The sequence below is a fragment of the Odocoileus virginianus genome, chromosome 3 (genome assembly GCF_023699985.2).
Source record: "Odocoileus virginianus isolate 20LAN1187 ecotype Illinois chromosome 3, Ovbor_1.2, whole genome shotgun sequence".
Taxonomy (NCBI): domain Eukaryota; kingdom Metazoa; phylum Chordata; class Mammalia; order Artiodactyla; family Cervidae; genus Odocoileus; species Odocoileus virginianus.
This window is the reverse complement of record NC_069676.1, coordinates 78,268,485-78,294,748: the sequence shown is the minus strand read 5'-3', so window position 1 is coordinate 78,294,748 and position 26,264 is coordinate 78,268,485. Positions and strand designations below refer to the sequence as shown.

The 26,264-nt window shown below is 37.7% G+C and overlaps 1 protein-coding gene across 4 annotated transcripts in view; it reads right to left on the bottom strand.

Annotated features, from left to right (window-relative positions):
- The window catches only part of VCAN (versican), a 115,039-nt gene that overhangs the window by 70,094 nt on the left and 18,681 nt on the right, over positions 1-26,264 (bottom strand). For all 4 annotated transcript variants that reach the window (XM_020894189.2, XM_070465776.1, XM_020894188.2 and 1 more), the window contains exons 3-6: positions 24,865-25,242; positions 21,383-21,557; positions 21,171-21,298; positions 4,761-5,054 (exon numbers count right to left, since the gene is read on the bottom strand). In XM_020894189.2, coding sequence (XP_020749848.2) covers positions 4,761-5,054; positions 21,171-21,298; positions 21,383-21,557; positions 24,865-25,242 — 975 coding nt within the window. The remainder of the gene's footprint in view (positions 1-4,760; positions 5,055-21,170; positions 21,299-21,382; positions 21,558-24,864; positions 25,243-26,264) is intronic.

Below are 26,264 nucleotides of genomic sequence, written 5' to 3'. Positions count from 1 at the left end.
GTTGATTATTTTTCTTTTCATTCAATTCTCTATCCCCTGAAATTCCACAACTGTTACCTCATTTAACTGCCAAATATCATGTTTGTTTTATAACTGCACTCTTTGGGGAAGCAGTAAAATGTACATACAGAGAAAGTTCCCAAGGAAACATAATATAAACACTTGGTACACTGCATATTAGAGAAAATTTAATCATATTATTATCAATAACAACACAAAAGTTAAATTTGCTTTTTCTCCTCTGAGTATTTCCATGGCTGATGAAATTCACTTAAAAGGAGGTGATAACTGCCTAAGAGCCAAAACAGGGCCTGTGAATCAGGTCTTCCTAATGTTCCAACCCAATCTGTATGCCAGCAACTTTCTACAGTACTATGAAAATACTTTTCATATCATTTTAAAAATGAAAGACTCAGATTTCAAAAATTACATGACTGTATGTCATTATCAATTGGTACTATACTGTTTGATGCAGTCTTCCTCTAGGCCTGGAACATATTCAAATGACACGAGTGTGTCTCAGAATCTCCTTTACAAAGCTACATGACTTTATTTTCAGAACAAGGGTTTTTAATGAGAGGCCCGTTTAAGGGTCTGCTTAAAATTAAGCTGATTAATTCTATTATTTGGAATGGAAAACCTCCGACTTCCTTTTGGGGTTGGGTTACTTTTCCATCAACTTAACAGCTGATTTCCATCACAACTCAGTATATCTAAGCATCTGCGCCATTCGTTTCAACCCTTCCAAAAAAAAAAGGAACTAATTAAAACACACAAACACACACATAAATATCTACAAAGAAATAACCTAAGAATAAATACCAGTGTATTAATGATGACTATTACAAAAGTGAAAACACAAATCCAGATTTTTCTGAAAGTGTCTCTACACAAGAAGAATTCACATGAAGTTTTTGTCCTGGAAAACTACCAGTGTCCCTTCTCCAGCTTCATTATCGAGGAAGCCAAAGGAAAGCAGCAGGCTTTTCCCACAAAAGCTCCCTTCCAACATTTGCAGCTGTTTGCCCCACAGATGTTTCACATCACTGTACTTATGGTATTTTATATCCTATGGACTATCTTCTCCAGTGCTTCTATTGTGAGACACAAGGCAGATTTCCCTAATAAAATAAGAAAACCCTATTAGCAGCACGATAGTCGATTTAACTTACACCCATACTGCCTTTATTATAGGGAAATGACTAGATATTCAAAAAGTTGATTTTGGGTTCACGGTTGCAGAAAGAGTAACGATCAGAACCGCGGGATTAGAATTCTAAATAATACCTAAAGTTTTATGAGTGATTGAATGCCAACTGATTCCAATTCAATAAAGAGAAAACATTTCAAAAAGACCAGTTAGGGAAGGATAAGTTTTGATAGCTATGGTCAGATTATGATCTAGGGTGCAAAAAAGATAACAAGCTGATCATAGGTTAGAAGGGCAAATCGCTTGTAAAAGGGAACAAACACGTAAGAAAGACATCATAGGAAGTGGTGGGTATTTATTTAGTCTTCTCTAGACCACTATCTCTAGCTCCAAGCTTAATTGAACACAGGGCTGTAAAAAACAATGAGGGTTCAAAGCAAGATGGCATAGGTGATTAGAGGCCTAGAAATTAAAATTTCTAAACAAAGAAATTGTTTGAGCTGAAGGAGACACGGAGGGACAACTGAACAATTGTTTTCAATAGTAGAAGTGCTGTTATTTAGATTTTGGTTTCCAACTTGAGAAGAAAAGATGGACTCAGATTCTAATGCAAAGGATTTAGATAATTAGGAAAACAATCTGAGAGTGATAATAATAGGATATTGGAATGTGTTTTCTAGGAAATCTTCCCTATCTTCCTCTCCTGGAGATCTTTAATAATATTAAATGAGAGGTTATCACGACTGTTTAATGGTTTTGATTCACTTAAGTTTGGGGAGTATGGATGAACCTTCAGAGCACTGCATAACTCTATTTCGCAAAACTTGCTTAACTCTAAGGTCAAAGAAAAATGAAAAGTGCACAATTTAATCAAGGGGAAATGAGCAAGAAGACTTTATTTCACAAGGACATTAATTTACTTGTTTTTCAAATCTGTTTGACAAGAACAGATACTAATTATATTTATCATCAGCCATTGTTAATGTTCTATTCAGTGATTTCAGAAGGAAGAGGGAATTATAGCAAAGTGAGATTTGGCATTGTTTATTCACCATGAAGTGGCCTTAAAAACACTTGACATTTGGTAAAAGCAAACAAGAAAAATATGGTTCTATTTCTAAATTCTTCTATTTAACCAACTATCTGTACATCTCTGAAATCACGTTTGGAATTTGTCCTTAAGGTCGCAATTCTCATCAACTTTAACCCTATAGATTTAGTCATGATTCAACTCTGTGGGAAACTGTACAGCAGGAAAGTCATTGTGAGAATATTTTTCAAATTAAAAAAATGTATATGTTTTAAAAAGAATCTTTTAAAAATGAATTTGAAATCTGGGGAGGGTGTAGGCATTGTGTGTGGTTAAGGAAGGCTTTTATGTATATCTAAACTTTCTTAACCTTTTATGTGGTGAATAAATTTTGAGTATGGTAGAGTCTTAGGGAAGAACTAAATAAGAATCTAGTCTTTAGCTTAATTTGGGTAAAAAACAAAAATTTGAATCTATTATATCTGCAAGTTATATATTTCCAAGTTATATAGATTCAAATGAATTAGGGAGAAATAAGCAGACCTAAACTTTCAAATTTTATTCATGTTTTATACAGATGTTTTAGTAGGTGGTTATTCTACTTGAATCTAAATATCTTGTTATTTTGTACATTCATGTGAATTCCTTATTTAAATAAATAATTTAAAACACATCAGGATGAATTCTTTGGGGCTAGAGACAGGCTTTGTTTGAAATTTTTCTCTCATAGAGAACAAAAATGTTTAAAAGTCTTCTAGTGCCAGTTTTATAAAGCACAAGAAAATAAAATCAAACAAGGTAGTCACACTGGATGATTCAACTCCTTCCTGAATTTAACTTCTCTAACCCACCTGTTCCCTCCCCTCCCCAATACACACATAAAAATTAGATTTTCTCCCTTAATCACACCAGTCACTGATCATAAAACTGATTTAAAAGCTTGAACTACTTGAAAATATTCCTGGAACTACTGTTATGGGTATGTGGCTTAAAAGAATGATATATCTTCCTCCTTCTGGGGATAAGGTTTTGCTATTATTGTTGTTGTTTTGTTTGTTTTCCTGAAACTGATCAAGACTTTTTCTGTAGTTTCAGGGCCTAAGAACAAAAACAAATAATTTCAAAGGCTTTTCACGGCCAGCTTGTATTGCACTGACACGCAACACATGGCTTTAACACTCAGAAAGTTGAGTTTACAGGAGGAGATCCAAACAGAAATATCTTAGCTAGGAGAGAGCAGGTATGAAATTACACCTTTCCATTGCACTAACATCTATTCTCCTGACTACTCAGCCATCCCACTTCTGTGTCTTTTTGGTTGATGAAGAAAGTATGTACATTTAGAAGTCAATTACAAAATAAGCTCATGTATTTTTGACTAATTTCAGTTACTGTTGACCCTCTGTACCCATGGGTTCCATATCTGAGGATTCAACCAACTTCTGATTTAAAAAAAAAAACAAAAACAAAAACTCCAGGAAGTTACAAAAAGTAAGACTTGAAATTGTTGTGTGCTGGCAACTACTTACATAGTTGATATTATATCCCATTACACAGTATAGGTATCGTAAGTAATTCTGGTATCCCTGAGGGCCCTAGGAGCAATCTCCCATGGATACCAAGGGGATGACTATATGTATTGCTAAAACAATATATGTACTGAAACTTAGTAAAAAATTCTCACTAATTCAATATAATATGGCTCCATCTTGAACACACTAAAGGTCACCAAAATTTCTAGCAGATCTTTGTTTTGCTGGCATAATATAGATCCTACAGTAAATATCACAGTGAGACTCTGGATTAGTTGCTTGTTTAATTAAGCATTCTACAAGCATGACACTATGGTATGTGACTACTAGTGCTAAAGTAATTTAAGGACATGTAAAAATTAAAACATATCATTAATGTTGAGGAATGTTACTTCAAATCCATTTTAAGTTATTTTAAATCCATATTTAACTGAAGGTAGTCTATTTATGTTAGAGCTTGCCAAAAAACATATGCTATACTTTAATATGATACTAGAGCATTAGAAGGAACATATTTCCCTTACACGAAATAAACTGAGATAAAATGAAATTTTTACTTATAGCATGGTTCATTTTTAGGTATTATCCATGTCAGCTCCAAGTACTCACCTGTGGTTACTGAAATTTAAATCCTCTGCCATTTGAAAGAAAGGGTGATACCAAACAAAGAGGGAAAAGAATACAACTCAGGGATTCAACTCAGCCATGACTGGCCCTAGCATTATAATAGCACCAACAACCCAATTGCATTGAAGGACTGCAATTAACATAAAAGAAGTGCTCAGAAACATGTTCTGTGCAATGCAGCACAGTTAAGGCCTTTGCCTGACATTTTTTCATCCTCTCTAAAAACCATTTGTCTAACTTGTCTTAACCATATCACTGCTGTTTCATTTTCTTGTTTTTGAGAGTCACTGAACTGTTTCCATTTCGTGCACACACTGCAAGACATGGAATCATTCCAATGGCTAGCTGAACATCAATTGCATGCCTTCGAAGCTTTTTTTTTTTTAAATCGAGAATGTTTTAAAAGGTATCAAACACTTACGTTTAAAGCAGTAGGCATCAAATCTGCTATCAGGGGGAGGGAAGCCTGTCTGGTTCTCAAAACGATACAGGGTTCTCACCCCAAGTAAACCACCTCCACACTGGGCCCTGGCCACAGTCACAGGGTGGCGAACGCTGGCGTCCAACAGCCACCCGTAATCACACCGGTCGAAGCCGTTCCTCCACGCTGCTTGGAGCTCCCCCACCGTCGCCAGGCGGGCATCCCGGCTTTGACACTCTTCTCCAGCTTCCTCAAAGGTGAACTTATTGGGAGCAGTGATGTGGAACACATCACCTGCAATAATAAGAAGAAAAAAGGGTCCAAAGTTTACTCGTCAGTCTTTTCCTGTTTATAGGAGATGGGGGAAAGCACACCATTCTTTTCTCATGGTGAGGAAGCATCTTCTGATATTTACAGCAAAAAACTCAGCTACCTAATTTTGTTATTGTTAATATTAGTGTATGATAAGAAATGACACAATAAACACACACACTAGAAAAGTTTCCTTTTATATACATAGATTCCCTAGGGCATAGAAGCAGTCATTTGATAATACAGTTACAATAGATTCTTTAAAGTGAACAAACTTTTCCAATTGATTCTTTGATTTACTGTCCAGGAAACGGGTTTTCTCTCCAATGAAAGAGGCTGTGGTGTACTTATTAACATTGCATGCCGGAAAGAGAAAGCTGCATTGAAATGTCTTTGAGGTCATTTTTCTTTGTTTATCCTAAAATCAAATAGCAATTTTCTGACTCTCTCATCCATTTCTGCCATCAAAATGGATTAACTCCCAGCAAAGCAAACAACAAAACAAGACTTCCAAGGTTTGAAGAGAGGGGAGGGAAAGGGGCAGAATGGAATGCAGTTTCCTGCTTTCCTGTCCTAGGCACAGGCTGCCTTGAGAGTTACGCAGGTCATGGCCTGCCCTTGGGCAGGGCTGAGGATGTGTGAGGACCAATATCAGCTCCCCATCAACCAGCCAAAGGGACCAAAAGTCCCCCTGGAAGAAGGGGCACTGTTCTTTTTACTTGCTCTGCCCAAGGTGGATACCTCATGAAATCTGTCTGCCTTTCCAGTTCTTACAAAGTTACCATAAGGGGCTCTAACTAGGTTGGGGAAACTCTCATGTTTATTTATTGATTAACAAAGAAAGATTGAACATTTCCTTTGTTCATCACCAGGCTCAATTAGACCCAATTAGTATGCTCATTATCACTTAACATGTCACAGTAAAATATTCTGGAAATGCCAGAGAGTTTGTTAAATTGGAATGTTACTTGTGAAACATAACAACTGGCTGAAATGAATGCAATGTGAATTAAATGATGCTTTGCACAAGTGGCTAAAAGACAGAGGTAGAATTAGAGAAGACCTAAGCAAATAGAGCAGGCAGGAGGAGGAGTATAAGAGGGTCGAGAGCTAGCTAAACTATTAAGAGCTCATTTTTATAGCAGCCATGGGTCCTGCTTCCATTTCACTGAGACTTGTCTTTGATTCTATGATCTGTCAGACGCAAGCGCTCTCATGATCTGGATCTTCACCTGACTAAATCCAGATTTAACAAGTTACTATTTAAAATGAATAGAGCCATTACTCCACGTGCGAGTGTCATAACTTTATAAAACCAGAAAATTAGTCCGGAGGAAAAGGTCAGGTCACCCAGATTGGCTCTTCTCACTACAAATCCAAAAACACTGCCAATGAAACGAGGACAAATCCCAATAAGAGCTATTCGATGAAGAAAAAGAAAAATGACTTTTACCTGACTGCAAAAAGTAAGGCAGAGGTGAGAATGGGGTTTTGTCCTTAATTATCTAGGCTGGCAAAGGACAGTAATCTCAAATCCAAAAATATACTGCAAGAAAAAGGCTCCCCCCTTCCCCATTCCTAGAATGTCTCCCTTCCTAGCAGGTTTTAAAATCATAAGGTCATAGAACCAGTTGCATAGCATGTATTCAATAATTTGTTACGTGAGTGGCATTTCAGGTTCTTATTCAGAAAAAAGGTGTCCTTTTTCCTTCCGTCCTTCCCAAGCAGCACATTAAAGAGTGCTGCCTTGCTGCAGTGCTCTGGGTGGCTGCCATCTGGGACAAGAGTTCATCTCGCCTGTGGCTCTGGCTTAAAGCAATGGGCTACATACAGTCCATGGGGTCGCATAAGAGTCAGACACTACTTAAGTGACTAAATAACAAGAAAATAACAATAAAACCTGGGGAAAGGCAGACAGACAGACTGTGTCACCCCAAGCAGCCTCAGCAGTCTTATTCACCTGAGCATTACGCTTGCATTTGGCCTGAAAGCAATGGAAGTGTGAAAGACGGCAGCCCGCCAGCATGCTTCCCTCCAAGGTGGAAGCCTTGGGTATGTTATTACAGCTGGAATATCAATTTTGGTGCCTTTGTTTCCTGTATGGTGAGGTGCTTCTACATAGCGGCAAGAGTACTGTTTCTTTTCAGTAACAAGACTGATCAGACAACCAGAGCAAGGCAAAGAAATAAACTAAATGAGTAAACCTCTGCTTCTCCAAACATCGACTTTCACCCACATGATGGGGGAAATCAACTTCTCCAAATATAGCCAGACCAAAGGGCTAATGAAGAAAAATGACAGCATGATTTTCTGGGTAACTGGTTTCTCTGTTTTAAGTAGCAAACATGTTTGGGGTATTAAAGGAAGGAAAGGTTTTTGGTAGGTACTGGCAGGTTAAAAAAAAATACTCTTATTATTATCAAATCAATAAAGATCTACTTATAGAATTTTCATTAAAAACTCATTAAATCTGACTTTATATTAAAATAATTATTTAACTAGCTTGTTTAGGGGATACAATATCTATCTCTCCAGGCTCAAAAAAATAATGATTTTACTTATTTAAGTATAAATTCTGTTATTCCCCTATTTTCCTTTTCATTTGTATGTAAAAACTTTTCAAACATTGTAAATGAAATTTAAAAAACTTATTGAGAGTGATGTCACCATTGGGTTTCATGTAACTCCAATGAAAAAATGAGTCACATTAACTGGCATTAATGTGACTTAAGGTGAGAATCAAAACAACTCATTTATAAAGATCATATGTGCGGCCCATCATTATACATGGCATAATTGTTGCTTGATTTTAAAATAATAATTAAAAAAAAACTACTTTAACTCTGTTACAAAAAATAAATGTCTAAGCCTTCCTAAATCATAATTGTTTAACATAAACATTACCTTGTCTACTTCAGAATTCTAATGATACAATGAAATATCCATACTATGGAACTATCTTACTGAGTCTAGAAGCTTTTAGAACTGACACTCAATCTCTACCAAAAGAAACTAAGTTGAATGTCTAAATTGTGATCTTTCTATGTAACAACCTCAAAATATTAAGGTCAGACATCTAATACTGTTCTCAAATATACCAGATATCCCAGCATCAGTTTCACATACTAAAACCCAAAGAAAAAAAGGCAAATTAAAGGGTAATACACAGATAGCAATCACTGAATTAATTCATATTCCTAAGAATTCTTGATTTCTAAGACACCTGTTTTCAGTTTTTATTGATGATACTAAAATAATCTCCTGTCAAGTACTTTTTGATTCACTAGCTACATGGTTTTAAATAGACAATCTTAGACATTACGAATTTTTTATCTAACATAATACTAATATAGATGATCTGTTGTTTAAGTCAAAATTAACCTATTAAAAGCTTTACCACTGAGCTTCCCAGGCAGCTCAGTGGTAGAGAATCCACCTGTAATTCAGGAGATGTGGGCTCAGTCCCTGGTCTGGAAGATCCCCTGAAGGAGGAAATGGCAACCACTCCAGTATTCTTGCTTAAAAAATCCTGTGGCCACAGGAGCCTGGTGGACTACTGTCCACGGGCCTGCAAAGGGTTGGACATGACTGAGTGACTGAGCTAGTACACAACCAAATAAAAGCTTATTGCTGAAGATGTGGATTGGGAAGATTATTAACTTATAGTCCAAGTTCTAAGAATACAATTTCCAAAAATGCCTTATACAAAAAAACTGGTAATCCTTGAGACATGACTAGGTATCCAATGAAAAGAGGTTTTATGGACAATGGCATTTGGAAAACAAATACATACAAGTCATCTGACAGGTTTCATTTCTGTAAGACTTCTCATAGCAGGTAATCTTATAGAGTTTACTTGGCGTTCCTATAAAGAAGTCAGGATTTTTAAGCCTTTTGAGCACTTGAGGAAAAGAGTAATCTCCTTTTCACATAGAAGACTAATTAGTAGTCCACGGATCTGTTTCTTGGAGCAGATGGGACTAAACTGCCCTGGAGACAAGTATGGCAGCAGCACGAACACCCTCTTCCAACAGCACAAGGGAAGACCACACATGGACGCCACCAGATGGTCAACACCGAAATCAGACTGATCACATTCTTGCAGCCAAAGATGGAGAAGGTCTAGACATCCGCAAAAAGCAGACCGGGAGCTGACTCTGGCTCAGATCGTGACTCCTTATTGCCAAATTCAGACTTACATTGAAGAAAGTAGGGAAAACCACTAGACCATTCAGGTATGACCTAAATCAAATCCCTTATGATTATACAGTGGGAGTGACAAATAGATTCAAGGGATTAGATCTGAGAGATACAATGCCTGAAGAACTATGGATGGAAGTTCGTGACATTTTACAGGAGACAGGGATCAAGACCATCCCCAGGAAAAAGAAATGCAAAAAGGCAAAATGGTTGTCTGAGGAGGCCTTACAAATAGCTGTGAAAAGAAGAGCAGTGAAAGGCAAAGGAGAAAAGGAAAGATATTCCCATCTGAATGCAGAGTTCCAAAGAATAGCATGGAGAAGTAAGAAAGACTTCCTCAGTGATCAGTGCAAAGAAATAGAGGAAAACAACAGAATGGGAAAGACTAGAGATCTCTTCAAGAAAATCAGAGATACCAAGGGAACATTTCATGCAAAGATGGGCTCAATAAAGGACAGAAATGGTAGGACCTAACAGAAGCAGAATATATTAAGAAGAGGTGGCAAGAATACACAAAAGAACTATACAGAAAAGATCTTCATGACTGAGATAATCATGATGGTATGATCACTCACCCAAAGCCAGACATCCTGGAATGCAAAGTCAAGTGGGCCTTAGGATGCATCACTACAAACAAAGCTAGTGGAGGTGATGGAATTCCAGTTGAGATAATTCAAATCTTAAAAGATGATGCTGTGAAAGTGCTACACTCAATATGCCAGCAAATTTGAAAAACTCAGCAATGGCCACAGGACTGGAAAAGGTCAGTTTTCATTCCAGTCCCAAAGAAAGGCAATGTCAAAGAATGCTCAAACTACTGCACAACTGCACTCGTCTCACACACTAGTAAAGTAATGCTCAAAATTCTCCAAGCTAGGCTTCAAAAATACGTGAACCGTGAACATCCAGATGTCCAAACTGGATTTAGAAAAGACAGAGGAACCAGAGATCAAATTGCCAACATCCACTGGATCATCGAAAAAGCAAGAGTTCCAGAAAAACATCTACTTCTGCTTTATTGACTATGCTAAAGCCTTTGACTGTGTGGATCACAACAAGCTGTGGGAAATTCTGAAAGAGATGGGAATACCAGACCACCTGACTTGCCTCTTGAGAAATATGTATGCAGGTTAGGAAGCAATAGTTAGAACTGGACATGCAACAACAGACTGCTTCCAAATCGGGAAGGGAGTATGTCAAGGCTGTATATTGTCATCCTGCTTATTTAACTTATATGCAGAGTACATCATGTGAAATGCTGGGCTGGATGAGGCACAAGCTGGAATCAAGACTGCTGGGAGAAATATCAATAACATCAGATATGTAGTGGTACCCCACTCCAGTACTCTTGCCTGGAAAATCCCATGGACAGAGTACCCTGGTAGGCTGCAGTCCATGGGGTCGCTAAGAGTCGGACATGACTGAGCAACTTCACTTTCACTTTTCACTTTCATGCATTGGAGAAGGAAATGGCAACCCACTCCAGTGTTCTTGCCTGGAGGATCCCAGGGATGGGGGAGCCTGGTGGGCTGCTGTCTATGGGGTCGCACAGATTCGGACATGACTGAAGCGACTTAGCAGCAGCAGCAGCAGCAGATATACAGATGACACCACCCTTATGGCAGAAAGTGAAGAAGAACTAAAGAGCCTCTTGATAAAAGTGAAAGAGAAGAGTGAAAAAGTTGGCTTAAAACTCAACATTCAGAAAACTAAGATCATGGCATCTGGTCCCATCACTTCATGGCAAATAGATGGGGAAATAATGGAAACAGTGACAGACTTTATTTTGGGGGCCTCCAAAATCACTGCAGATGGTGACTGCAGCCATGAAATTAAAGGACGCTTGCTTCTTGGAAGAAAAGTTATGACTAACCTAGACAGCATATTAAAAAGCAGAGACATTACTTTGCCAACAAAGGTCCATTTAGTCAAAACTATGGTTTTTCCAGTAGTCATGTATGGATGTGAGAGTTGGACTATAGAGAAAGCTGAGCAACAAAGAATTGATGCTTTTCAACTGTGGTGTTGGAGAAGACTCTTGAGAGTCCCTTGGACTGCAAGGAGATCCAACCAGTCCATCCTAAAGGGAATTAGTCCTGAATAGTCATTGGAAGTACTGATGCTGAAGCTGAAACTGCAATACTTTGGCCACCTGATGCGAAGAACTGACTCATTTGAAAAGACCCTGATGCTGGGAACGATTAAAGGAAGGAGGAGAAGGGGATGACAGAGGATGAGATGGTTGGATGGCATCACCGACTCAACGGACATGAGTCTGAGTAAACTCCAGGAGTTGGTGATGGACAGGGAGGTCTAGTATGTTGCAGTCCATGGGGTTGCAAAAAGTTGGACATGACTGAGTGACTGAACTGAGAGACATGTATGTTTCAATCAAGAAGAAGAATCCCAGTTGAGCCATAACAAAGATAACTCAGCACATATTAAGTTTCTCATAGCCTATGTGTTAACCTGTTCAAGACAGAAACAGAGTATGTAGACCACGTAATCAGAATCAAAGCAGGAACTAAAAAAACAAAAGCAAAGGTCATATGAAGACCATTGCCTACCAGGGCTGTGTCAAAGACTAAACGAGCATAAGAAGCTGGGCCAGAGCAAAGACCCTGATGGTGTCCAGGACCACATGTAAGGTGAACACATAAGTGTCCAAATGTAATAACAATCATTTGCTCTCAAGAGCAAATAAAATGTAAGGAAAGAAATACACAAAATATCCTTTATACACAAAACAGTGCATGACTTCAGGTAAAATATCAAGTTAACTTAAGTTGTTGTAAGTAAGAATTTATTGACATGTATATATATATATATATATATATATATATATATATATACACATTCTCATTAGTACACACATAAACTATAATGTAGAATAGAAGATTTCACACATGGGATAATTTGCATGCTCATATGGTAAACATATATGCAGTAGCTTAACCTCTGTGTTTCCAAAATATCAAGTTAAAGGCTGTGACTTTAAATTATTCCTGTTTTTCCAACTTTCTAGGGATGCCATAGAAGAAACTGGAAGACATTGCTGGTGAGACTTTAATATCTGGTGACATTCTACAAGCTAAATTTGTCTTAGTTACAGGAATTAACATCATCAAAAATATTAAGGAAAAATAATACTTAAATTTGCAAAGTGACTGCTAAAAGACTCCCTGGAAAGTGGATCATGCATATTCTTTTTCCACACTTTTGATTGCTAAATGGAAAAGCTATTCCTTGGCAGACTTAGAAATGACACATACTAAAATGTGGCAAGCAATGATGAAAACAAATCAAAACATTAAGATGACCTACAATGTTCAAAAACTAAGAGTTTATACTCAGGAGTAACTCAGAAAAATTATGAAAGAGACTCTGAGTCCAGAGCAAATTGAGAGAGGATCTTTTTCTTTCACAGACAATTCCCTGAGATCGCCAAGGTGAACAGGAAACTGGCATCAGCAGATCACAGATAATTATTCAGGTCCTTCCTAGATGGGCTGCTGTCTGTGGTAGTCAGAGCTGAGGTCTCACCACAGTTACCTAGATGGGTCTATTTTCTGGATAGTGTGATAAATATGTATGCTTCTTCTGTGTGTGTGTGTGTGTGTGTGTGTGCACGCGCGCAAGTGCCCATAAACTATCTATCCTGAACTGTCTGAAAATCAGCTCCTATAAACTAATCATGAGTCTCTTTGCCCATTTGAGAATAGAACTTCATGATTTTTTGTTCACTATAAGGAAGATCAAGATTTGTAATTGCTATTACATTTCTCTGCTGTCTGGGCCAAAATGCTATACATGCAATAAGTATATGCAAAAGTAGACATGGTGTATGAGCTGGAAATAGTCACATGACATGTCCATAAGGATAAAACCACTTACAATATATGGTAAGTGTTATGGTAATAAAGACAATTTAATATAATTATTACTAGGTTTAAAGTTTTGGACTTTTAAGATTTCTCAAAGGCAGTTTCCTGTTTTTTTCCTTCTGCCTTTTGCTTTTTCTCTTTTTTTGCCCATGTCTATATACACAAGATCAAAGCAATAGAGACTAATACTCATTATCCTGGATCACAAAATCATCAGCTATATATGGTTGGTTAACAGTCAACATACACTATTACATAATCTTTTGACAGCCAACATTTGTAGATAAATCAAAAGCATGTCAATTCCCCCTAAGATCTGATCCTTTAACCTATACAGAAACCAAACTTCTGTTAACAGTGACAAGAAAACTTCTGGGGCTGCCAAGATAGCTTCATCCAATTCTAGTGTTAGGCTAGCAAAGTTTCTAATTTGGGGTGTAATGGCCAGGTCAGCACCTTTCAAATATCTCACTTGTTTTAGGCTGAAGTAGAAACAAAATGTGGCTTAAAGCACAGACACTGGGTTTTGAAACTTTTAACCTTTAAAGAATTATCATCAGTCATGTGATAGTCAGTTAACATTCTTTAAATCAGATAACATTCATGGGAAAAGGAATCCACATATTTGTTGATGTGCTATTACACAAGATCTTGTATATGTCATTTGAAGGGATTAAAGACACAGGAAATCCCACGATAATTTAAACATATTTTTATGGTTTTCAGGATGTCAGATCTCATTCTTTTCCCAAGACAGAGCAGTAAGACTTTAATTAAAGTGAGAAAGAGATTCTAAAAAATTTCTGGATGTCTGAGTCTTCAAAATATACAAAAGATTGAATGTGTTATTTGGTTTGACAGGCACAGTATGGCTGCAGGTCAACACAGGAAGATCAGCCTAGTTTTTTTTTTTTAACTTTTCACAGCTGAGAGTTAAATGGCCCTGTATTTCCAAAGAAGCTCTTTCAATTTAGAATTCTAGAAATTGACATCAAACCTTAAAGCAAATGACTGTCACATGTTTTAAGGGGTTTCTGTCAAGACATTTCTACTTATTTAATTTTAGAGTATAAAATAAAAGGGACTATTTATAGAAAACCCTGAGGATTACATAAAAAAATATTAGAACTAATAGATAACTTCAACAAGCTAAAATATACAAGGCCGATATTAAAAAATCAGTTATATTTCTACATACTTCCAATGAAACATTAGAAAAAGAAATAAAGAAAATTCCATCTACATTTACATCAAAAGAGCAAAATATTTAGGTTAAATTTAACAAAAGTAATGCAAAACCTGTACTCTGAAATCTCTGAAACTATAAAACACTGCTGAAGGAAAGTAAAGAAGATCTAAACAAAAGATGAAAAAATATCCCATGTTTATGGATCTAATCTGAAGACTCAATATTGTCAAGACGACAATACACCTCAAATTGATCTGGAGATTCAACTAAAACTCAGCTGGATTTTTTGCAGAAATTGACAAACGGATCCCAAAAATCATATAGGAATTCAAGGGGTCCAGAAGAGGTAAAACAATTTTGAAAAAGAAGAACACAGTTGGGAGCCTCATATTTTCCAATTTCAAAATTTACTACAAAGCAATAGTAATCACAACAATGTGATAGTGACATAAGTATAGTCATACGGATCAATGGAACACAGTCAAGAAATAAACCCATATATTTATGATCAATAGATTTTCACCGGGGTGTCAAGGCAATTAAAATGAGGAAAGAATAGTCTTTCTAACAAATAGTGATGGCATAATTGAATACTCACATACCAAAGAATGGATTTGGATTCTTATGCCATATACAAAAGCATTTCCCTGGTGGCTCAAATGGTAAAGAACTTGCCTGTAATGCAGGAGACCCTGGTTCAATCCCTGGATCAGGAAAATTCCCCTGGAGAAGGGAGTGGCTACACACCCCAGTATTCTGACTTGGAGAATTCCATGGACTGTATAGTCCACGGGGTCGCAAAGAATCAGATACAACTGAGCGATTTTCACTTTCAACCCCATGGACTGTAGCCGCCAGGCTCCTCTGTCCATGGAATTCTCCAGGTAAGAATACTGGAGTGGGTAGCCATTCCCTTGTCCAGGGGATCTTCCTAACTCAGGGATTGAACCGGGGACTCCTGCACTGCAGGCAGATTCTTTACCATCTGAGCCACAAGGGAAATCCCTTTGTATATGGCATAAGAATCCAAATCCATTCTTTGGTATGTGGGTATTCAATTACGCCAGCACTATTTGTTAAAAAGGACTATTCTTTCCCCATTTAATGGCCTTGGCACCCTGGTGAATATCTATCGATCACAAATATATGGGTTTGTTTCTGGACTCTGTCCCATTGATCTATATGACTATACTTATGTCACTACCACATTGTTTTGATTACTATTGCTTTGTAGTAAATTTTGAAATTGGAAAATATGAGACTCCCAACTGTGTTTTTCTTTTTCAAAATCGTTTTACCTCTTCTGCAAAGAGCTGCCATATACAAAATATAACTCAAAATAGATAAAAATAAAAGTTAAAACTTCTACAGTTCTTAGAAACAAACACAGAAATAAGTCTTCATGACTAGGGATTTAGCAGCGTTTTCTTAGATGTGACACCAAAAGCACAAATTATCAAAGAAAAATTAGATATTGGATTTCATCAAAATTAAAAACTTTGTTCATCAAAAGGTCCTATTGAAAAAGTAAAAATGCAAATCAGAGAATGGGAGAAAATATTTACAACTCATATATCTGAATAGACACTCTTGAATCTAGAGTATACAAAGAATTCCTATAACTCAGTAATAAAAAGACAAATACCCAGTTAAAAATGAGCAAAGCTTCTGAATAGATAATTCTCCAAGAAAATTATGTACATAGTCAACAGTCATAGGAAAAGTTGCTCAACATCACTAACTATCAGGGAAATACAAATCAAAACCACACTGAGATAGTATTGCACACATTAGGATGGTTATAATCAAAAAATCAGATTAAAACAAATGTTGGCAAGAATGAAAGAATCAGGACCCTAAGGTACTTCTGGTAAGAATTTCAAAACAGTTTCTCAAAATGTTAAAAACAGAGTTACCATTTAACCCAGCAATTCCAATCACTGTAATCCAAACAGGAATGCAATCATTACTCAGATAAGAATTAGGATATTTTTATGCGAAAAATCAGAGACTTGGGGGAGCAGTAAGAGTACTTTGCACCCTCCTGGTTTGTAAGACTGCTTGTTGCTCTTCTGGGGGATCTTTGGTGGTCCTGAAAAGCTACTCCAGGAGGAAAACTAAAAACGGGGTATATCCAGTCACTTAACTTCTGTGCCTTAGCTTCCTCATGTATAAAAATGAAGGTTTTACAAAAATGCCTATCAAGGTTTTTGTGAGAATTAAGTTAAAGGCCAATACAACCATACAACAAATAGTTTCTTTTCTTATCCTACCCATGGAGCTACTTCACAGTCAACCTATGCAAGTCACACTGAAGGAGGATGTCATTTTCCAGAGGTTCTGCCGGGGTCCACTCCTGGACACCGTCCTCAGTGACTCTTAGCGAGACATTCAAACACATAAACAAAAAGAACTCCAAGCTCAATTTCAAACCCTTAGCAAGGTGTCTTCATGTTGAAAGCCTCTTTGGGAACCCACAGCCTTAACTGTGATCTACAATTCTGTGAGTTCTATAGACAATAAAAAGTTTCAGCATCTTCTAGCACCAACATCAATCAACGTGGAGAGGGTCTATAATCCGGAATCAATATTTGAAGCCACCTGCTGAACCACAGAGTACAGGAAGCTATTCTAGTTGACACGGGGCATTTTAACTGAATCAACCCAATTATCACTAATTCTTAAATAACTCCCAGCAGTAAAGTAATCTGTAGATTACCACTGCAAAGTCCATTAATATTAAATGTCAATCTGAGAATCCACAGGCAGGAAATCACACAATTTACAGATTTGGTATCTGATTTTGATCCTATCAAATCCTCTAAAGAAGCTGGAATTAAGCCCTGCTCTAAGGCCTGTTTAATGGCATTCAGGTTTTTACCTAAATATTTTTAGGTTTTCATATCGAACCTGCATCTCCCGCATTGGCAGGCAGATTCTTTATAGACTAAGCCACTAATCAGAAGCTTACATTTATAAAGGAGCTCATAAGACAAAAAGGAAAAGTTGCTTTTGGTTTAGGTCAGACACCTGGATGACATGGAAGCGTCAGACAAGTCAGAGAGGTGACAAAGTTATCCTGATTTTGAAATAAGGAAGCAGTAGAAAAATAAACCTATGATTGCGAATAGGTACAAAGGGACCAATCCCAGAAAAGACAATTGCCTGGGAAGGCAAAAAAGGGAAATGACTGGAGAGGCTAGAAAGGAAAAAGGAGTATCTCTAGGAAAAAGTTATTTCTAAGAGACACCACAGAAAAGAAAGGAGAAATTCAGAGAGAAAAACTAGCACCATGGTGATCCAATGAAAAAAACAGATCCTTAGTAAGTCTGGTGAACAAAATTTGGCATTTGTTTTCAAGTACTGTAGAAATGGTAGGGTGGTGGAGGCGGTTTCCGAAAGAGACAAAGTTTGGAAAAATATTGTAACTGCCACCATGTAGTTCTTGAGTTCTGCTGTGTGTCTTACACTGGAATAGATTCTTCACTGTGGCTGGAGAGCTATAGAAGATGATGATTCCCTTATTTCTACCAGGATCTGACAAAAGTTTTTTCAGAAATAAAAATATTAGGTAACAGTTTATGTCTGGTGACTATAAAACAACCAGAAAGAAGAATTAAACACCAGATATGTGACCCTAACCCTAAGAAAAGTGGGAGTTCAAAATCAGAAAATGGCAGTGTGAGCTGGAAGGCCCAAAGACGGGCTCTTGGAGGCAGTCTGCTCACAGGCATAGGGAAGAGTGGAATGGTGGGGAGATGAGAGGTTTGTTCTCAGAGAGGCTCAGAGCACAGCGGTTGGCAGGAGCCAGGGGAGGGTCTATGGACAGCTGGTGCACGTAAGCAAGGTCATATCAGGGAGAGGGAAACACAGCTGAAAAGTTTACCTCTGAGCCAGGATTGAGGTTCTTGATTGAACCAGGCAGCGTTTGCTTGAGGAGGAAGGCAACAGGAAATTCACACATACCAGGTTGAGTAGAGGAATGATTTGGCCATGATGATTGCCTGTTTTGATAGTCATAAAACAGGTCCCTTGAAGAACTGTTAAAGGCTTGGGGATTATTTGGGAGGTAAGACAGAAAACCAGAGATGAGACACTAAAATGATTCACAAACCAGAAATGCAGGTGTGGAATTCAGAAGAGAGTTCGGGGCTAGACATGCAAAATTAAAAATTATCACTTTCATTTTTCAATTTTTTTTTGTTCTCTTGGTGTCTTTTCATGTCCTGTTCATCCCTCAAGGCACTTGACTTACATACAAAAGAGCAACAATGAAATTAAGAATTCAGCAGAAGTAAGAACCTTTTGAAAATCTATAAACTATAATAACTATTATTTATTGAGTACTTACTTTGTGCCACACAGTGTGACAAACACTTTATACCTTAACTCATATTATGAGGTATGAAGATACCGTGATGAAAAGGGAGTTATCCTTACTGACCCCACTTCACAATAAATGTCATTGTAAACATATTGAATATCCTCTGACATGGTCAAGTTTCTTTTGTGAAACAAATTAAAGCCTTGTAACTCTGCTGACACAAATTTCAGCAGTGTTTGAATTCGTGTTTATACTGATTCTTTCATCTTTGTCTTCCAACTTCTATGTGGCAAGACAAAAAATTTCAGATTTTGTCGTCTTAGTATAAAAAAAAAACCTCAACTAGAGTTACATGTGTTACACACTACAAGTTTTCAATTATCAAATACATGAACATATATCCCAAGTAAATACACAACTCTATAAAACACAGTTGGTTTTACAAATAACAGTTGCCCTAGAAGTGACAATGTTTGTGCAGGTGGAGAAGAACTCCTATATGACTAATAAATCCTTCTCATTGTGGTGTATGCATACATCCTTAGAATGGCTCTTCTGACAGCTCAATTTTTCCCAAACACAAGTTATGATACTCTGAACAGATTTTAGGGAGCCAGCTCTTGATGGGAACAGCATGGCTAGGAATCCTTGGCAGGGCTTTTCCCACCAAGACCTGTCAAAAGTATCTCACAGAGAATTTGTGGAGGGCATGGAATTTCTGGAGCTTCTGCAGAAAGTCCTCTAGACTTCAAAGAAGCGAGCCATTCTATAGCCTTAGAGAATGGGGTTTCAGTACCTTCATCAGGATAAGACTGAATAAGAGACATGCAGAGGGACCCCTAGGCACACCTTCTGGGAGCATTGTAAATACATAATCCTAACTTTCCATCACAAAGGTTGGCTTGTGATGTTGATGCTTATTCATATTAGGATCAAATTGGCCACAGATTTATACCCGAAAGCCACCACTTCAATTACACTTGGTAAAGATTTTTTAGATAATTATGACTTATATATACTTTTGCAAAATCTATCTCTGATTTAGTTCCAGTATTACCAGCATTCCAGAAATTTCTATTGCCATCACTCTAATAGACATTATTCCAAAAGAAAACAGCAGTGATAAAACAAATTCCACCTTCCTGAATTTAGGTACAAATTTCCATCTTACTGAGATAGCAATAACAAAATTTGTTACCTAGAATCAGAATCTCCTATCAACCATCTCTTATCCTATGGAAAAAGTTAACTAAATTTAAAATTAAACTTGAAGGAGATAAGCTATATCTCATAGCTAGAATTTTATAGATTATTTTCCCTTTATCTTTGTGAAAAATGTAAATTGTTAGTATCTGAAGTTATGATTTAGAAAACACATGTTTCAGTCTTAAATAATAGTCATAATAAGAATGTTAAGATGCTAGAGAACCACATTTAAGAAACCTTCTTGGAATCAGGCTATCCTATTCAAATTTAGGACCCCAGGCAAATATAAGCTGCTTATTTTCTAGCTCTCAGTCACTGAGGTTGTTTATTCAATTCACAGAATCAGAGAATTTGATTATGTTGGGAGGGACCATGGAAATTTTCTAGTCCAACCTCCTCATTTTAAACATAAGAAAATTGAGATCATTCTTTTATGGGTACACAGCTAAAATTAAATGTATAACTCAATGTGATACCTCTGTTTATATATTTAGGCCTCTAAGATAGCTATTGCTACGAGTGAACTTCCATTTCAAAAGTCACAGAAACTTCCACTCCATGTGTCTTATAATAAAACTGTATTGTGTCCTTAGGTAACATTACCAGGAGAGAACTCAAACTTACTATCTCTAAGAGCCTCACTCTGTCGCTGAGGAAGAAATGATGATGCCAGAATCAATCAGGCTCTAAGAATCTCTAAAGGAAGGCTTGTATCTTACTTCCTTCATAGTTCTAACAACAAGCAGAGTATCTCTAACACAGTGGGTGTTTTGTTTGGTTTTGTTTTTGGTGTGCTGATTGATTGAATGAATAAACGATTGCCTTAAATATGAGTGTAGCAAAGTGAACACAAGGAGAAGCAAACCATGAAAATCCTTCCTTGGCTAGTTTGTGTTATTCAGTTGCACTTTGGGATGTTTATCAGCTCTTGGATTCACAGTGGTTTGTCATCACAGGGTTCTACCTGAAGTTCTTACAAGAATAGGTACCGCCCTTACAGGTTTCTATTCTTAATGCTCTAAAAGTGTTTTGGAAACGTTCCAATGGCAGCATGACTGAAAGCAAACCTGCCATTAACTAAAGACATTTCAAACCTACATAACCATTTACACAGCCCTCTTTCTCTTTCCACTTTAATTTAAGCCTATTTCACCACAGAATCATACGGTTATTTAAACTAAATGTTGCTGTTTGGAATCCAAACAAGCATGAAGACTCACTCTACCCCCACATGCTCCCCGTGTTTTCTCGATTTTCTTGGGTCAAATGAAGCTATAGAAATGTGAACATCTTACCATCCAGATGGTCCACGTAACAATACACATCGTAAGTTTCATGAGGAGCACGGAATCCGTAGGTCCGGACTCCTTCCTTCCCCATCATGTCTCCATAGCAGCCTTCTCGGGGAACCCGGATGGGATACCTGGGAAAATAAAAGACTAGGAAGTAGCACTTTATTCTCACTCCCCCAGTGATGAAGTAAAGCCCGTGGCCCCAGACCACTCACCTAACCGTCTGATCTGACAGCCAGCCTGCATCACACTGCTCAAAACCATCTTCGTAGGCGGCATGAAGCTGCTCTGGGGTGGCTATGACGGCCCCAATGTCCACACAAGCCTTCTGAGCCATCTCAAAATTCAGGGTGTACCTGCTGGTCGCCGCCCTGTAGTGGAATACAACCCCTGCAAAGACAGCAGCGAACAGTTACAGGCAAGTTCGAGGCTCCCCACCTACTGTGCGGCTTCTCATCGGAGCAATACGGCAAATGACCGGCTAATACGGTCTTAAGACCGTGATCATTTCTTTATTTTTACTTCATATAGCATTATGCAAAATTATGGTGATCTGAGGAACCCCAGAAATGCTGTTCACTCAGGTATCCCATTCTGCTCCATTAGAGAGTTTCCTAGTCAGGAATTTTCTGTTCCCACGTAAACCATATGAAAAAAAGATTTAAGCTGCTAAATCCCACCTGGTGACTAGTTGTCCTAATTATAGGTAGTATTCAGGCTATCACAGCTTTCCAGGTGGTTCAGTGGATAAAGAATCTGCCTGCAATGCAGGAGATGCAGGTTCAATCCCTGGGCAGGAAAGATCCCCTGGAGTAGGGCATGGCAACCCACTCCAGTATGCTTGCCTAGAGAATCCCATGGACAGAGGAGCCTGGCGGGCTATAGTCCATGGGGTCGCAAAACAGTCTGACACGGCTGAAGCGACTGAGCACGCACAGGCTATCAGGGGAACCATGGACAACTAAAGGGAGTAGGTGATGCAAGAGATACAAAGAGTTAAGGAGGTCACGAGATCAACTCCTCTTACTTCCTGTTTGTACTCAGGGCCAACTCCATAGAAGCATATAGAACCTTCACCAATACCACTTCCTCCAAACATGAAATATTGTGATATTTACTTACAGAGACAATATATTATAATGGAAAAGATACTGGAGTATGTAAGAGAAGGCCCATTCCAATTCCTGATTTGCTCCTAAATCATGTATAAGCCTTAATTTCCTCCTCTATTAAGTATACCTAACAGTGCTTATGTTATTTTATTGAAATGAAGATCAAATTAGTAAAGAATTTTAAAATATCTTAAAATAGTGGATAGGCTACTCTAATAAATGCTTATCATATTCACTAACTGATTTGCATAATGTAGGATCTCCACTTTGACAGGTAAAATGTATGATTTTTATCCAAAAGAAGGCCTGAAATAAAGTTCTCCAGACTCCCGTGGATAGAAGCCAGGCATCCTGATATGTGCTTCAAATTCCACTTTGTTGTATTTTAGGAGTTGCATAAACTAGTGGTTCTTGAACTGTGTTTCAGGGTCAAAGAACTGTCAAAAGCCTGAGGAAAGAGCAACTGAGGGGGTGAAGCCTGGGCCCTTCCTCCCACTTTAGCAAGGGCATCTCCATTTTTAACTGGAGTAAATATGGTGACTCATTTTCATCAGACAGCAAAGTGAGTCAAGCTCATGTGCCTAGGAAGTCACTGGAAAATAGAAATTGGGGTAATTGGGTTTTACGGATGAGATTTGATTGTCATATCATTTAATACCACATATTTGTTATGTGGAATTAATTTTGGTTTCCAAGATATCTTTCACTCTCCTTTTATTCCTAGTAATTTCTTGGAGTTGACAACAGCCTCCCTCCCCCCACCCCCACACACAGCTTGACTTCTAGCTATTAAATTGTTTTCCACATGCCTATCTTTGCTTCTCTCTTCCAAAACAGGTATGTGCCAGTAAAGCATCTACAGGGAACAGACAAGGCGTGTCGTCAATAAGTGCCTCTGACCAGTGTCAATACAAAAAGGCCAGCACGGGTACCAAGTGGATGCACTGACACCTAGTACTTATTCCCCATTTCTGATATTTCAAAGGAAAAAAAAAAAAAAAACCCACAGATCGAATGCTTTTCATAAAATCTGTATCTTTATAGAACAACTTTAAAACTTCCAGGAAGTATATATGGTCCTATAAGTACATTTATAATGATCTTTAAGACTTTAGCAAGACTTTGCATGGTTTTAAATTAGTCTTCTGCTGATCAAAGTTTCAGATAGCCTTCTTGGTAATTAAAAATCTTCCTTGTGCACTGAGGATTGGCAGTAAGGGGGCACAAAGGGGCCTCCATGACCAAGGCAGGGAATATCAGGCTGTATAAGTATCTATAATTGCTGGATAATTTGAAGACCTCATGGGGCTAAGGAGATTAAGTGGAGAATTTTCATTGTTTCAGAGGGGCAAGGGGCAAATCCACTGCTAATTCTTTAATGATGAAGATGGTAAGAAGTTGTTAAACTTCTTTTGGGATTTAATATATATATAAAATATATGTATATTGTGTATCTAAGTTTATATATATATATATATATATATATGTGGTATGTTACATTACACAAAAAGAGGAAGAGATAGATCAGTAGAAAAAATAAACCAAGACTAATCAAAGTAAATGAAAAAGATTAATAGTAAAGAGCCCAGGGTGTTCAGTGGATGCCTGGAAAACATAAAAATGGATTTATAGAGGACAGCAATAGGATCTGAATGGGAAAGGATGTTCAGAAAATTAATCTGTCACATCTGAAATTCAGAGTATTTCCTTTTGGCTACACAAGAAAGAGTTTTAATAAAACCCTTTGTATATGCTTCTGAAAGGTAAATATTTTATAGGGAAATGGAGGGTTGGAAGAAAAATCTGTTCCATCATGTCTGGGTATGAGAATTTTGCTTAATAACTTGCCAAAATATTCTGCTTCCAAGAGCTGTGGCATTATGTGTGTGCCCAATTAAAGCAATTTTTCTTTGCTTTGTCTCCTAACTTAAATTCAAATGACATACAAACCACCACTGAAAGGGGGCTGAAACTAAAATGTCTCATTGCAAGACACTGGATAACTAGTGTATTGACCTTGAAAAAATACACCGAATTCTTGTTTTGATCCAACTCAAATGTTCATTGAGTCCCCTTTTCAAAGCACTATATTAATATATACCATGGTACTTATTAGGTGCCTTATTTATTCAGTGAAAGTTAAGATATAATTTATATTTCTTAAAAGCAAGCTCAAGCATTTTAATAATCATGCTAGGAGAGTGAGAAAAAGGGTTTGTGTGTGTGTATGTATATATATGTATATGTGTGTATGTATGCATGTGAGTGTACATGCACATATACACATATGTAAACACAATTAACTGTAGATCAGGCTTTGCAGTCTTAAAAAATAACTGCTGACAGCTCTCAATAATGAAGCAATGATTCTTGAGGTATTCACTACATCTGGTATAAAGTCACTTCCCTTGACTCCTGGACAATTAACAGTTCATTTTTAGTGAAAGACATGGACAGCTGGGTCGATTGGTGTTTTTTTCCCTTTGTTCAAGCCCTGAGCAATGGCAACTTTTGAACCTTGTTTCCCCACACGTCTGAACCAGGTGTCCTGTAACACTAGCTTCTTCTAGATCCCCAGGCCTTACCCTCCACAGTCAGCGACACCGTGTCCTGGGTGTCTTCAATCCCGTACATGACGTCACAGCGGTAGCGGCCTGCGTCACTGGCCAGCAGCTTGACCATGGTGAGTGAGGCATCGCCCACGTCCTCGGGGTGTGTAGGCACCGACACTCTCCCTTTGTAGTCTTGGCCAATCTTGATATTCCCATTTTGGGCCACGAGAACAGTAGTCTCCTTTAAATCTTTTCCTGTCTTGTCCAATTCAATCTTAGACCATTTGATTCGCAGAAATTCACTGGTGGTGTTATAACTGGGTGGTAAGGTAGGCATGGTTGAGAAATGACAAGGTAGGTTGACTTTTCCAGAGAGGGAGCCCTTAACAGGTGGGCTTTTTTCCATGTTGACTACAGGAAAGAGAACATACAAAATCGACAAGCTGAGTCTATTAAATAAGTGAAAGGATAAGAACCATTACAGGGATTTGGTTACATCCTCAGTATGTAAAATAATTAGGGTGATTTTATATACAGAGAATAGTATATCATTTCAATAATGTTTTATAACAAAGCCAGGAATTAATAATGCTCATTAAAAAATTTTTTTGTTTTTATTTTTAAAAGTTTTTAATTTATATTGGAGCATAGCTGGTCAACAAAGTCGTGATAATTTCAGGTGGACAGCAGAGGGACACAGCCATACATATACATGTATCCACTCTCCCCCAAACTCCCCTCCCATCCAGGCTGCACATAATACTGAGCAGAGTTCCCTATGCTATACAGTAGGACCTTGTTGACCACCCACTTTAAATATAGCAGAGTGTATATGTTGACCCCAAATTCCCTATCACTTTCCCCCTATTTTCCCCCATGGCAAGCAAAAGCTCATTCTCTAAGTCTGCGAATCTGTTTCTGTTTTATAAATAAGTTCATTTTTATCAATTCTTTTTAGATTCCATACACACCCTCATCCAGGTATACTTATAACACTTTTCCTATACGATATTTCTCCTTCTCTGTCTGACTTCACTCACTTTGACAATCTCTAGGTCCATCCATGTTGCTGCAAATGGATAATGCTCATTTTTATGTGCTAAAATATGAGCATTCATTTTAAAGTATTTGTAACTTAGATTTTAACATGAACAAAACAAGTGATAAAATAAGGCCATTGTAGGAAGGCAAGAAATCAAGGGTGAGAGGAACCTAGACTAAGCAATGAGGGTTTAAAAGACCTGACCAATGTTAGAAAGAATAGTTAAAAAGCAGATTTAAGTCAACAGGTGAGAAGAAGAAAAATTATTAAGATAACTGCCACATTACTTTAGATGAAATGAAAATAACTTCAAGAGGAAGTGAAAATTATCAAAAGTACTTCAGTAGACTAGAGCAGGAAAACGTGCAACACTTGAAGGACCCACTATGGT